At 37.5% G+C, this 14,084-nt stretch overlaps 8 protein-coding genes across 8 annotated transcripts; 4 read left to right on the forward strand and 4 right to left on the reverse strand.

Moving 5' to 3' along the window:
- Positions 1-395: 395 nt before the first annotated feature.
- On the forward strand, positions 396-1,412 carry C9374_008552 (uncharacterized protein; the record flags this gene model as incomplete). Its single annotated transcript, XM_044698641.1, has 1 exon — positions 396-1,412. One exon carries the CDS (start codon positions 396-398, stop codon positions 1,410-1,412), a length of 1,017 nt encoding a protein of 338 aa, XP_044545671.1.
- A 40-nt stretch (positions 1,413-1,452) lies between these two features.
- C9374_008553 (uncharacterized protein) lies at positions 1,453-1,854 on the forward strand (the record flags this gene model as incomplete). The annotated part of the gene is made up of 1 exon (XM_044698642.1): positions 1,453-1,854. The coding sequence occupies one exon, from the start codon at positions 1,453-1,455 to the stop codon at positions 1,852-1,854; it is 402 nt and encodes a 133-aa protein (XP_044545672.1).
- A 1,701-nt stretch (positions 1,855-3,555) lies between these two features.
- Positions 3,556-5,346, forward strand: C9374_008554 (uncharacterized protein; the record flags this gene model as incomplete). Its single annotated transcript, XM_044698643.1, has 3 exons — positions 3,556-3,613; positions 3,996-4,433; positions 4,514-5,346. The coding sequence occupies 3 exons, from the start codon at positions 3,556-3,558 to the stop codon at positions 5,344-5,346; spliced, it is 1,329 nt and encodes a 442-aa protein (XP_044545673.1).
- Positions 5,347-5,469: 123 nt separating this feature from the next.
- On the forward strand, positions 5,470-7,087 carry C9374_008555 (uncharacterized protein; the record flags this gene model as incomplete). The annotated part of the gene is made up of 4 exons (XM_044698644.1): positions 5,470-5,829; positions 5,898-6,156; positions 6,245-6,574; positions 6,699-7,087. The coding sequence occupies 4 exons, from the start codon at positions 5,470-5,472 to the stop codon at positions 7,085-7,087; spliced, it is 1,338 nt and encodes a 445-aa protein (XP_044545674.1).
- An 862-nt stretch (positions 7,088-7,949) lies between these two features.
- C9374_008556 (uncharacterized protein) lies at positions 7,950-8,216 on the reverse strand (the record flags this gene model as incomplete). Its single annotated transcript, XM_044698645.1, has 1 exon — positions 7,950-8,216. The coding sequence occupies one exon, from the start codon at positions 8,214-8,216 to the stop codon at positions 7,950-7,952; it is 267 nt and encodes an 88-aa protein (XP_044545675.1).
- Positions 8,217-8,905: 689 nt separating this feature from the next.
- On the reverse strand, positions 8,906-10,435 carry C9374_008557 (uncharacterized protein; the record flags this gene model as incomplete). Its single annotated transcript, XM_044698646.1, has 1 exon — positions 8,906-10,435. The coding sequence occupies one exon, from the start codon at positions 10,433-10,435 to the stop codon at positions 8,906-8,908; it is 1,530 nt and encodes a 509-aa protein (XP_044545676.1).
- A 538-nt stretch (positions 10,436-10,973) lies between these two features.
- On the reverse strand, positions 10,974-12,628 carry C9374_008558 (uncharacterized protein; the record flags this gene model as incomplete). Its single annotated transcript, XM_044698647.1, has 2 exons — positions 10,974-12,167; positions 12,215-12,628. 2 exons carry the CDS (start codon positions 12,626-12,628, stop codon positions 10,974-10,976), a joined length of 1,608 nt encoding a protein of 535 aa, XP_044545677.1.
- A 90-nt stretch (positions 12,629-12,718) lies between these two features.
- On the reverse strand, positions 12,719-13,374 carry C9374_008559 (uncharacterized protein; the record flags this gene model as incomplete). The annotated part of the gene is made up of 2 exons (XM_044698648.1): positions 12,719-13,038; positions 13,188-13,374. The coding sequence occupies 2 exons, from the start codon at positions 13,372-13,374 to the stop codon at positions 12,719-12,721; spliced, it is 507 nt and encodes a 168-aa protein (XP_044545678.1).
- Between the last annotated feature and the right edge of the window lie 710 nt (positions 13,375-14,084).

Genomic DNA, 14,084 nt, shown 5'->3' on the forward strand with positions numbered 1-14,084 from the left:
AAGAAAGGGTCAACCTTGATGGAATTATCGAACAACAAAAACAACAACAACTACTCCAATAGTCCATCCAAGTACTTGGTATTATTTCCAATGCCAGTGATTTGTAGGTATAAGTATGAATTTGTATCATCTTTGATCCACACCACTTGATCTATTTTAATAGTTGCATTATGATGATCATGACCCGAGAACAGAATCTCTTTTGATATTCGGATTCTCTCTCGACGAATAATTCAACCTCCAGAGCTCTTGGGCAAAGACCATTTTTTTTTTTCAGTTAGGGGTGATTTAATTGATAGACTTTCATCGACCCTCAGAAACAAGTTCTTGTTTTAAAAAAAATTCATCCTCACATTTCCTTTGTGTTTTATCCTATTCTTGCTTTTTACTTTAAAATGAACGCCACTACTGCATTTCGGGCTCTTGTTTTGAAGAGGCTTGATATCGTTGCTGGTACTGAAAAGAAGTACTCTAAGAAGATTGATGTGTTGTTGGCTTGCTCTCCCGTGAAACAATTTCAAGCAGGTTTGAAAAACACTGTTTATATTCCTTCTGCTGAAGAAATCTCATCCAAATCATGGCCTCAGTTGGTGGAGAGTTTTCCCTTTGTCCAACAAGTTGCATCGGTCTTGGAGAAACGGAACGTCCTTGTTGAATTTGTCAAAGGATTGGTACGAGGACAACATCCTGATGAGGAGGGATTTGCTAAAGAGTTTCTCGATAAATCTCCAGATATCCAAACTTGCTACGATCTACTGAGAAGCAACAAGTTGGAAGAAGAGCTCAAGAACATCATGTTCAAAGCCATATTGAAAGATACGCCTGTACAGATGTTTCTTGATGATCTCTTTTCTGAATTCAAAGAAGAAATTATCAAGGAAAACCTTTCATCTGCTTCGGTTATTGAGGCTGGGCTTAAGAAAAAAGGGATGCAAACAACACCATTAGTCGTCTCCCTTGCTTTAAGCGTAGGTGCGGATGGCTTAAAGAGGTTCTATGAGAAGAGCAAGCACTTTAAGTTGTGGCAGACAATGTTGGACGAGAACTCTCGTCTAAACCAATGTTGCGCTATTTCGAGATTTAGATCAGAAGCTGACAACATTGAAGTTGCACAAACACTACTCCAAGCTACTCGTGAGGCAGTGGCTGAAGAGTATAACGAACTTGTGTCCAAACATTATCAATCAACGCTTCTCAAAAAGGAGGCCCAACCAATTCCATCCTCAACAAAAAAAAAAGCGATGACCAAAACACCCACTCCACAATCATCCAACAACAAGATTGAAATCACTTCAGCTTCATCGCCTTCCTCTCAACAATCATCCAACAACAAGATTGAAACCTCTACTGCTTCATCATCCAACAACGTGGAAACAAATACATCGCCTCCTTCAGCAACCATCCAACGTTGAAGCATTGGCCGTTTCTCAAGAAAATATGGCTGATGAAAAAATGTCGGTAGATCAAATATACAACGCCTTAATCAACAATGATCATAAGGCAATGGCTTCGTTCTATTTTTCTCTTTCCGACTTGCCTCAACAAATTCGTGGCTTAAATGAAACACTGACAAAAATGGATGCGAGAATCACAAACTTGGATATGAGAATGACAAACTTTGAAAAGAGAATGGAGAAGGAGATGAAAGAGATTCGTGATGACTTACGAATTATTAATACAAACATTGGTTGTTTATATGAAGGTCAAGTGAAACTTCAATTCCAAAAAGATGACGAATTTATAACTCACAATCCAACAACCACCACCAACAATGCAACTTCCAACAATCAAAGGTCCTTACTCCCAATCAATTCTTTCAAAACTTTCACTCCACTTTCTCCCAATGACTGTTAATGAAGGATCAAGTATTGAAAAGGTTGCGGAAAACGCAACCAACTTTCCATCGACAACAATAATGTGATTGCTATTGAAGAAAGGAAACATGGATCAACCCACCCGCATTGCAAAATCCCCCACTGTTGCCAAACATACTGTTTCAAATTCAATGGATGGACCTTGGGGGAATTTCACAACAAGTTCAACAAAATCCACTGTCAACAAGACGAAACATGCAGGTGATTCCAACGTTGTCAACATTTCCCCTAATAATATTAATTGAATTCGATTCGCGCAAGTTGACTCTACAATGTGGACGTGACCTTGAAGTACCAGCTCCTCAACTCTTTTATGAAAAATTCCTTGCTTTCATCAAGTCGACTTAACATGCAACCTCAACCACTACCACACACTTACCTTGTACTCCACGACGAAATGATAACCTATCCTCGAACTCTAGATCATCCAACCTTGCGTCCACAACCACCACAAGCTCATCTGTTGTGACCGCTGCAACTACTGTTGCGTCTACCAGCACACACAACAAAGGCCTTTTTGACCACTCTATTAGACACAGCAACAAGAAGATCAAGACTTCCATTTACAACTCCTTGGCTCCATCCAAAAAGAAATAAATATATATATTCTGATACTTTTTTCATCAATTAGCAACCTTTAATCAAGGTGTCATCGAACCTCCTTCACCTGTGTCATTGAACGCAAGCCTTACATTCATTTTACCGCCTCAATTCATTACATTCCTAGAAGAACAAATCTTACCGCTTAATTACTACAAAAGCATTTAAAAGCCTTAAATACGTGGAGTGTGTGCTGTTAGGAATATCATCATCAAATAAAAAATCAACACATCCAATGCATTTCAATTGCGTGGCATGCAAATTCCAACACAACAAGCAACAACAAGTCTCTTCTAAGTCAGCCTAACATTGACTCATGTTGTGATTCATATCCAGGTATCGATGTGTGATTTTGCCTTTTGAGTCCTATTTCTCGCCATTCCTATGAATGCACATTTTCGTAAGTATGATGGTTTCAAAGTTTAACGCTGAGACAATTTTGGACTCTCATTTTAGCATGAGAGAGTTTCATGACGGAAAGAAAATTTTGAGGTCAAGTAAAAGAGAAATAAACCTCAAGAAGGGTCATGGTTCAGTGAAAATGGTTACATTAACAGATTTTCACCACAATCGATGAATTTATTGATTACTGATAATGATGTCTTTCAATGTGTTGAGCAAGAAGTACAAAGCAACGGGAGCTGTAGAAATTTTCGAAGCTACTATTTCGTCATTTAGTAGCGATGAGAAATTGTTGACGAAAATGATACAATTAGAACGTCAAATTATGTTCTACAAGGAATGTTTCAAAAACACCATCATCAGTAGAGTTGGATTAGTCTCACCTAGCAACTTGACACTCCAAAGAGTGAAGCAGGTTATTGAAAACCATAACGGCCTCTTTGTCAACATTCAATCTTTCGTCAACAACAACACTTTTGACATCATCAGAGAAGGACACAAGCCTGAAATTGATTAAAACCAATATCTACGCTTAATAAAGTAAAGGGGAAGAATAGTTCAATTGTACAACTTATTTGTCGCTCGTAAAAACTTGAATCTTTCCTCTTGTTCCCAAGATGAGAGTGTGGCCATTTGTTGTTCTTGACGCTTTCGATGACGTAATAAAAAAAAGAAAAAAATGATCACTCATTTCTTTATTCTTTCATCGAGAGGAGATAAAATTATTGCGAGAAATTGTAAGTAGTGTTGAAGTGTTGGTGTTCTTGTACAGAGGCATGTTATGTTTTTTTGTAATGATCCGAATGGATTTTTAAATTCGGGTGATGATGTTATGATCATGGAATTTACATGGAAACACTGAATGAATACAATGATGAATATATATACATATATACACTGAATAATATCTATTATCAATTTCAATGCATGGGTGATGTGAACCACAACCCATCAATCAAATGACAACAACAACATTTTCATCATGACCAATCTTGAACAATACTTGGTAACAACACTCCTCATCATCACTCACGATTTTATGTAACCTCCTCACATTCCATATTGACATAATATATACCCGTCATTCATCACACATTCACAACATACTCACATACATAGATCGTTACGACATTTTTGACGAGGTCGAAGATTTATTCTTTCGCAATGTGAGGAACGAAAGCACATCCAATTTTGGAAAACCAATTTTCAACCAACAAGGAATTAATTTTTTCCATGTCCGTAAATCTGGTCTCTATATTGTGTGTACGAGTAGAGAGAATGTTTCACCAATTACTATTTTTGAATTATTGGAACGAGCATGCATTTTAATTCGAGATTTCACAGGTCAATTGAGTGAAGATTCAATCAGAAAGAATTTTGTTTTGGTTTATGAATTGTTGGATGAATTATTTGATTGGGGAAAGGTTCAAACCACTCAAACAAATATTTTGACTTATTGTGTGTATAATGAACCTATAGAGACAGTGGACGTACCAACTACGAATGGTTTGTTGAATATTGCATTTACGGATCCAAAGACTGTGAAATCTACTGCAAGTAAGTTTTGGTCAAAATCATGATATAATATTTGACACATGTTGAAAATGCAAATGTTGGTAACACCATGACTCGTTTAGCCTGTCTTCCAATCACGAAAAAGAATGATCAAATTTTTGTTGACGTTTTAGAACGTGTGAATTGTGAAATGAATAGTAATGGTGAATTACTTCGTTCTGAAATTATTGGATCTCTGGTTGTGAAAAGTTACTTGATGGGAACTCCTCTCATTAGAATTGCTCTCAATCAAGATTTAGCCATTGGTGTTGAGAATAGCACTTATTCTGCCATTCGAGTCGATGCCATCAATTTCAATGAAATTATTAATCGAGACGAATTTGAACATGGACGCCAATTGTCATTCTATCCACAAGATGGTGAATTGACACTCCTCTCTTACCGTGTTACCAATAATTTTAATGTTGTCATGCCATTCCGTATCACACCTAGTGTCACCAAAACTGGAGATTACAAAATTGAAGCAGCAATTCGAGTTCGATCCGATTTTCCAAATTCAACATCTGCCACTGGTGTTTTCATTCGTATTCCAGTTCCAAAGAATACTGTCAGTTGCGGTATTAGCGTTGGTAATGACAAGGACTCTCAACAAACCTATGAATATAAGGAGAAAGACAAGGTAGTCGTTTGGGGACTCAAGAAATTCCAAGGCGCCACTGAACAATTAATCAGATTGAAGATTAATATATCTGAACCATGTAAAATTGATGAAAGGAAACTGATTGGACCTGTCACTATGAAATTTGAAATTCCCATGCACAACATGAGTGGTCTTCAATTGAGATATTTGAAAATTGGATCTGATTCTTTGAATGATGACAAGAAACCAAAACAAAAGAGATGGGTTCGTTATGTGACTCAAGCTGGATCTTACAGTGGAAGAGTGGCCATGTAAATATTGTTAAATTATTGAACTGATTATTATTAAATTATTGAATTGATCATTATTATTAAATTAAATAAATTTAATTGAACTTTTCAATAATTTAATAATAATAAACTTTACTCACAAAAAAAAATGTTGAATTCAGATTTTGCTCAATCCCATCTCATCGCAACATCATCTGAAAAAACGCATCAGTTCCTCGAGCTCATTAAAAAACAAAATCCGACACTATCTGGATTTGTAAAAATCTATGCAAGACGAGAATATATCTATGCCATTACCTATCCCGATCATCAAATTTATTATTATCAACAATTGTATCATCAACATCATCAACCAGGTAGCCTCCAAGCAAGTCTACTGTTGGATCCCTTAGAAAAGAATAATGATGGACAATGGATTGGGTGGAAACGAGCCTATTTTGTTGCAGCTTCGTATAATTGTTGTTATGTTTTAGTAGATCGGATTGTGGATGGAATTATTTCACCAGATGTGAGTATTTCCTTAATTTTAGAGTCTCAAAATTAGCATTGTTCGATATTATTAATGTTGGAACAAAGTTTCGAGAGGGATACGTCAATCATGAGCTACCCAATGGAGAATGTTATGAAATTCCAAAAAGATCATCTGTAGTGGCTTCTGTAACATGCGACATGGATCCATCAAACAGTGAGTTTGTTATATTGAACCCATCGAATACAAAGCTTTGGTTGAAAGGCATTGATGAGGCTCTTAGGCAGGATGAATTCATCACTTATATGGCATGTGGTGCTTATACATTGGTATTGGTCACCAATCAAGGAAGACTAATTGTTGGAGGTAGGCTTCAATGTTAAAAATCCTTTACACACCATGATTATCATTATTGAAAAATTGTAATTCGATGGATGTGTTTCAATTCACACAGGATCCAACGGATTTGGAGAATGTGGATATGATGGATACAGCACTGTCCCAACAGCTCCTCATCCATTCTGTGAAAAACATCCAAACGTGAAGTTTTGCAAAGTTGCTTGTGGAGATCACAACATTGTTGCTCTCACTCAATGTGGACGTATTTTCGTATGTGGATACAACTCTTCAGATGAATTAGGAATGAAGAACACGGGCAATCAAAAACAAATTACAGAAAGTGTAGAGTTTGCGAAAATTACACATTCAGATCCAGCCATTGATGTTGATTGTCATTATTATGGAGTGATATTTTTGACAAGAAATGGTTCAGTATATGTTTCAGGTAAGTCTTAAAGACACAAGGTACCTGAAAACTCTATCCATTGAATACTCATGATTCATGGACATGGTTTTCATGATAATTTAAACCATCCATCCACGATACGCTGGAAATTAACTTGCTACAGGAGGATCCAATAGGTCACTCTCTAAACTTACTCTTCCCTATCTACACAGTGGCACATTATTCAACACTGTAACATCGATTGGAGCTGGTAGTCACTCATTTCTAATTTCTCTTACCAACTCCAATTCTGATTTACTCATGTTAAAAGTTTCAAGAGACGCGTTGAATATTTCTGAAGCTGCTCAAATGAAAAAAGAATTCTTGAAAGGAATTTCATCTCAACAACAACGAATAGGAATGACAGGAAGTGATCAACCATCATTTTCATATATTGGCTATATTCAACAACGAGCTGTACGTTCTATTAAGACATTGCAGAAACAATTAGCACAACATCTCACAAATTGTTTTGAGGACAAGTCATTTGCAGATATTAATTTCACATGTTAATTCGAATCGTGTGCAAATCAAGTTCAAGGCAATCACATTGTGATCATGTCTCAATGAAGATATCATGATGTGTATTGAGATTAAACGAGACATCAAGTGAAAAAATACTTTTCTGAATATGAAACTTCCCTTTATTCAAATCAGCACTGTGAACAAAATGAACAAATCGAACCAAGTGGTGCTGATCTTGCATGTATTTAACACCCTAAGGGGAAAACCTAAACACACACAAAGTGCTAAAAACTAATTCAAAGAGTAGGAAGGATCGAATAACAATAATTCTTGCTTCATTTATATCTCTGTCAATATAATTAAGCCACTGATCATCATCCAATACATAAACAAGACACTATAAATATGATGACCATGGAAATTCTCTTGATCTGGACTCACATTTATATGTTAAGGTTAAAAAACTCCTTGCTCGTAATAACACTTCAATAAACTAACGTTACGGCAGGCTTTTGGATTGAACCGTAGGCGTCGTTCTGGTGGTGTTATTGCAGAAACAAATAGCAACACATCTCACAAATTGTTTCGAGCTTTATACGTAACGTTTATTATACATGTACTAAATCAAAAATGACGGGCTCAAAAGGTCATTAATTTGTGAACACAAATCGAGACATTAATTCCAATATACAATGAACATGACAACATTCCAACAATGGTCGCAAAATCCTTGTGGATCAAGATCATGATATCTATTCCTTTTTCCTCATGACTGAACGATGATTCTTTCGTGCAAAAGTAGTACTAGAAATATTCGACGACGAATTTGGGGAATGAGTTGAAGTATCCTCTCGTTTGGAATGCATGTGTTCATTTCTTCTATTATTTCTTCTCTTCATGAATGCTTTTACTAAATTCTTTGAATGGTCAATTGTTCGGTTTGTTCATTCAGATCATCCTTGTCCGCGTTGGTATTGGCAGGATCTCCCATGGCTCCTCCTCTTCGTTTTCTTCGATTATTTAGAGATAATTCTAATAGATCGATACGTCTGTTTTTTGCTTCAATGTCGGATTCGAGTTGATGAATGTAGAGAAGCATGTGATGAAATCGTTGTTGAAGAATGGAATTTTCGGAATGAATGGAATCGTCCCATCGTTCGAATTTGAGATTGGACATGGGATTGCATTCGAGAGCTGATAGTTTTTGGTTTGAGAGTTTCACATTCAATTTCTTTTAACATGAGTCGGATTTGAAGAGGGAAGAGAGATCGAGTGGTGGTTGTGACGACATTTTTTTTTTGTGGCATCTGAATGTGAGTGAAAAGTGACAGACGATGAGGCATGGTTAACATTGTTCATGTGTTGTCTTGAACTATTTACACTTTATAACGGATCTCACTCTTAATGGAGTCGCTAATTTTGTGTTGCTGTGGTTCAGTGGTTGGTTGTTCTTGAAGTTCGACATCTCCACTGTTGTTGTAGACTCTGACGATGGGATGCGTTGTTGAATAAGGTTCACAACAAAGGCAGGATCAACGGCATGTTCAAAGAAAATTCCAGTCTTTTCATGGGGAAGAAGCTTGAGATGAATCTTGTTACCATCTGCCCAAACACTATGAATCTTGTCAAATGAACACATATCTCAATGTTAACCGCAATCGACATGGCAACTCATCCACTCGAATCACACGCTTGTCAGTAATATAATAGTGAACCTTTCTCATTCTGAATAAAATCTTTGAGATGACAACACCAATAGCAGCAATGCTCAATGCAAAAAGATGAGTCCCCTAATGACAGACTTGTTACAAAAACTAATGACTGCAAACGCAATAAGAGTACCAACAGCAAGAACAAACAAGACGCCTAACAAAATCTTGATGGCTTTGCAATTCTTCTCTTTCCATTGCAAGATGATTGAGAGTTGTTTCCATGGAAATGAGAACACAAATTCTTCTTGGAAACCTTTTCATAGTAGAGTAAGGTTTCGTGTGGTTCTGTGGCAGTATGTCTGAGAGCGCCATAGAACATTTTCATTCTCTTGGCCAATGCTCTCTCCTTACGAGGTGGGAGTTCCATTTGCAAAGTTGCAGATGAGAGAAGGGTGTGATCTTTTGGTTCTTTAGGCTCTTGAATAATGACACAGCTTTGAGAGACCTCGTCCAACTTGTAGACTTGTCCAGATTCCTTGAATGGATTCTTAAGGTATTGCTTAAAGAATCTGTCAATGGAACATTTTGATCTTCCTTCCAAGCGCTTGTAACCAACCACAATAAAGACGACCATTGCAATGAGTGAAATAATCAACCAGATTGGTACTGTTCTGTGGAGATGCTTTCTGAATGATCTCTTCACTTCTTGTACAGTCTTGACCATTTCGCTGTTAAATTGTCTTCCATAATGGTCGCTACGGTGAACATCATGTGCTTGTTCATTGGATTGATCATGATTTGGTTCTTGCTTGGAGAGAATTTGGGAGAGTGGAATTTCACGAGTCATTATGTGTGGACCGTGACGAGGACCAGAATGGTGCAATTCTCGAGTCATCATGCCAGGATGATGATGGTGACCATGATGCATCATTTGTGGTCCAGCGTTATCTTCCTTGTGGTGATTGCCAGGAGCCTTATTCTCACCACCATGTCCATGATAATAATGATCCATGCCAGAACGTTTTCTCAATCTTCGATTTACCATGCAAGTCAAACTTCCCTTAGCAATAATACGATCTCTACAATCTGAGGTCTTTTGTAAGAGTGGGCTTGCACATACTTCTCTCAAAGTGTACATCTTTTTAACGGCTGAAGTCGATGATGATGGTGGCTTAGCAACACACGAGTCACATCCCATGTAATACTTTGTTCCACTTGCAAGATCAACATTCAAGTTAATATAATACATGTCACGATCATAATCGAAATGAACTACCAAATTGTCTGGATCTTTCATAATCAAGCATTGATCTTTCTTGTATGCCATTTTACCGTCAATACTGGATCCAACAGTGAATAAGAAGATCAATGTCAAGATGAACAACAATACTCCACCAACAACCACAGCTCTTGGAATACATGACAATGTCTTGCTTTGAAGAGCATGAAGGAATTTGTGTTGTTCTCGACAACGTTTCCAAAAGTTACAACAATGGTTGTTGCCTCGTGCACAGGTTGGGCTGTTGTTTGTTGTGGGAACTTGTTGTTGTGGCTCGACTTGATGAAGAGGAACGTTCTCAGGAATGTGGTGTTGTTGTTGTTCGTTTTGAGCCGTTGGTATCAAGTTGATGATGGGTGGTTGTTGCTGAGCCGACAACGTTCCGACCACAGGAGGTATTTGAGCAACTCCAGCACCATTTGTATAATAATAGGGATTTGAAGCATAACCCAACGATGGATACATGTTGTTGTTGTTGTTTTGGTTATTGTATTGTGGTTGAGCATACATCATGTGGTTAGGGTAAAGTCCCGATGATGGCACCACTTGCTGCGGATGAGCTTGCGGGTTGGATGGTTCCATCTATATATTCTGACGGTCTACTCTGTATCAATGATTATTATTCAAGTTGTGATGAAAAAGCTTTCAAGTACTTTTTCTTTCGTGGCTGATCGGTTTATGAAAAAGCAATGCGTTCAATATTTAAGGAGCGATACAATATGCGCAGCGCACTTTTTTTTGCTTGTTGATTCGAAATTTTGAATCCAAATGGAACTCTTTCAAAATACTGTACCGCTTGCGAGCAAGGAAGGAGATGTAAGATGGAAACACACGTGTGTGGATGATGATCAAGTGCAATTGTCCACCAGAAAAATAATTTCAATATGTGCGTTTTTTTGAGTTGATGTCCCTTTCATCACATGAAATCGATTTTTAAATTGTTTTTTCAACTTCTCTCAGTGAAATTCCAGAGTTCCTTACTGAGAACTTGATATGGGAACTTTTATTTATTAAGGTTGGATTTCAACAATGTCGTGTTTCTATTATTCACAGAGGATTGTACAGAAAGTGGTGAGGTGCGTTGAGGAGGAGCATTTGAACTATTATTCGAAATGGAATTTCCTGAAGAAGAATTGAACGAGCTGAGATTCAATGCAGTCACTTGAGGTGGTGATGTTTGAGAGGATGATGTCAATGACTTGGTAGATAATGTTGACTTGTTCAAATAATTTCCAGTCGTTGCTGTCGTCATTGTTGATGGATTGGATTGGATGGTCGGTGATTGCTGTTGTTGCATATTGGACTTGCTTGATTGAACATTCAATGTTGAGGATACTCCCGTGCTACGAGAAGCAATAGACGCTGAAGATAATGACGACGAGACTGGCAATGAAGATGATAATCTCTGACCTTGTGTTTGCTGTTTCTGTTGTTGAACGTGAACCGTATGCGAAGGTGGTTGTTGAATGGTGGCCATTCGAATCGGTGACGAGGTGTATGAGGGAGATCCAGAAAGTGTGGGAGATTTCGTGGGAGAGGCCTTCATGGAAACGGGAGAAGTAGAACTATTCTGTGTGTTGGTTTTGATTTCATTGTCTTTTAAAATCGTTTTTGCAGTTTCTGAAACTAATATTTGAGGATCCTTCTTGTTGCCACTCAATCGATTTTTTCTGCATTTTCCTTTGGCAAGTGCTGCAATTTCTATACCTCTCTGTTCACTTGAAAGAATCTTATTCAGGACAATGAGAGGATCGGCTCCTGTTCCTATATAAACGTTGGATCCCATATTGCTATAAATGTTGTTATTTACAATATTTCCCAATCCACCTTCCACGATTCGAATACCTTCTTGATGTCCATCATGAATTTGATTATTCTCAATGACTGGATTTCCTCCTCTCTCGATCAAGATGTTTGCTTCTAAATTTCCAAAAATGTCATTCTCTGTGATGGTTCCATGAGAATCTGAATGAATGTGAATTCCGGCTTGAGGCGAGTCACGAATTGTGTTGCCTGTAATGGTTGGATCTGCCTTATCACAAATCTCCAGTGTCACACCCTTAAAAGTGCATTGTTCAATGGTGCTGTCACATTTCGATCCTCTCAACACGACCACTCCAAGTGGATGTTTCGAAGGAACTCTTGTATGCGCCCAGGTTGTTGAGGTTTGTATTCCGAGTTGTAAACAATGATATTTCTAATTTTCGAATATCTCACATTATCAAAAATAATCACCTCATTCACATCCTTTGGTTTGTACAGAATGACATGTGACTTTCCTTCCGACATTCCTTTTAACACAACACTTCGATCAATAATGACTTGTTCTCGATAAATTCCTGGCTTAATCTTAATGACAGGTGTTGTCAATGGTCGTGTAGGTTTGATAATTTTTCTGCCATCTGAAGGTCGAGTTGTGAATGGTAAATTAAATTTCTGCATCAAGAGACGTTGCTCTGAAAAATCACCCGAATGCACTGGGTTGTTGGTTCCCAAAATGACACCACCACTTGTATTGCGTCCATCATCATCGCTTGAGGGAGATGATACTGACGTGGTACTATCCTCCAAATCCAAATTCTTATTCGTTACATTACTATTATGTAAGAAACTTGTTGTTTTTTTGAGAGACGAATGACCTAATGTGAAACCAGACATGCTGGCAGCAGAAAGTGTTTTGTGATTGAACTCTGAGATGATGGAATGGGTCGTTTGGGTTTGAGAGTAGTAATGTCAGGAGGAATGGCATTAATGGCTTTTTTGAATCGAGTCATAGTCTTCACTTCCATTCACATCGACTGTTAATTTTAAAGAATTATTCAGTGGTATACTTCTCAATTCATTGAGAATGTCAGCAAATGTAGGCCGTTCGTCAGGATCCTGTAAACAACAAATGGAAACAAGTTTGATGAAACATTCGAGAATGGGAGAGGACTTGGCCAACTCGTCTTGTTTGTCAATCTTGGGTCGCATTCCACTAATGACATGAGAAGCCACAGCAAAGGGATTAGAAACATCATGAAATGGTATTAAATGTGTCACCAATTCGTACATGACCATTCCAAAAACTATAGACATCAGCTTTTTCACCGGAGGAAGCAGCCGATGAAAACATTTCAGGAGCCATCCATCCCGAAGTGCCTAAGTTTCACCATTGTTATGAATGTGTTATAAATAAAAATCGATTTGAGTGTATAAATAAATTTGAGTGACATACCTTTCATTCCTGAAACTCCTGAATTTCGATTTCTCATGGTAGAAAATCCAAAATCCGAAATTTTTGATGTTAAATTCTTGTCAAGCAAAACATTGTGAGATTTCAAATCTCGATGAATGATAGGTTTTGGTCTTGAATGAAGATGATGCATTCCTTCAGCAATATCAATCGCAATTTGAAGTCTCATTACTCAATATGGGTTGTCTCTGTAAAAACTTTTGATACCGATCTGCTTCTTCCTGATCATCCACAAGCGCCGATCCTTGTAAAACTGGTTTTTTTGTAATGTAGTAGAAGTTGTTTTTTGTTTTGACTCAAATTTGCTGACTTTCAGACTCATCTTCCATGGGTGCTAATTGTGATAAATTTTGTTTTTGTGACTTCATTAATGGTTCATAATCGTATTCGGGGAGAGTGGTCTCCAAAATTTTGTGAAGTGAAAATGGCATAAATTCCATGACCAAATAAACACAATTTGGATCTGTACTCCATCCATATAAATTCAAAATATTTGCATGTTGAACTCGAAGCACTGCAATTTCATTCAAAGTCTCTCGCCATAATTCGTCATCTTCGGAAGCAATGCTTGAAAGACCGATTCGACTTCGAGGTGTACGAGCATTTTCCGGAATGAAGAGTTGTTTAATGGCACATACTTCTCCTTCGTATGTTCCTTTGCTGATGATTTTTTGGAAAATATATGGTTGATTGAATGACAATGTATATGCAAGAGTTGAAAATGTAATAAACAATATTGCAAATAATCACATGATTTGTAAAAGAAAATGTTGTCATTTCAAAGCCAGCGAAAATGTCAGATGACAAATGTCAGCCATCATCAAAAATATTATTGCTTGCTTTGACAAAGCCTAAGATAACCCGAGCGACAACATTTCA

This window comes from Naegleria lovaniensis (genome assembly GCF_003324165.1).
Source record: "Naegleria lovaniensis strain ATCC 30569 chromosome Unknown tig036, whole genome shotgun sequence".
NCBI lineage: Eukaryota > Heterolobosea > Eutetramitea > Acrasida > Naegleriidae > Naegleria > Naegleria lovaniensis.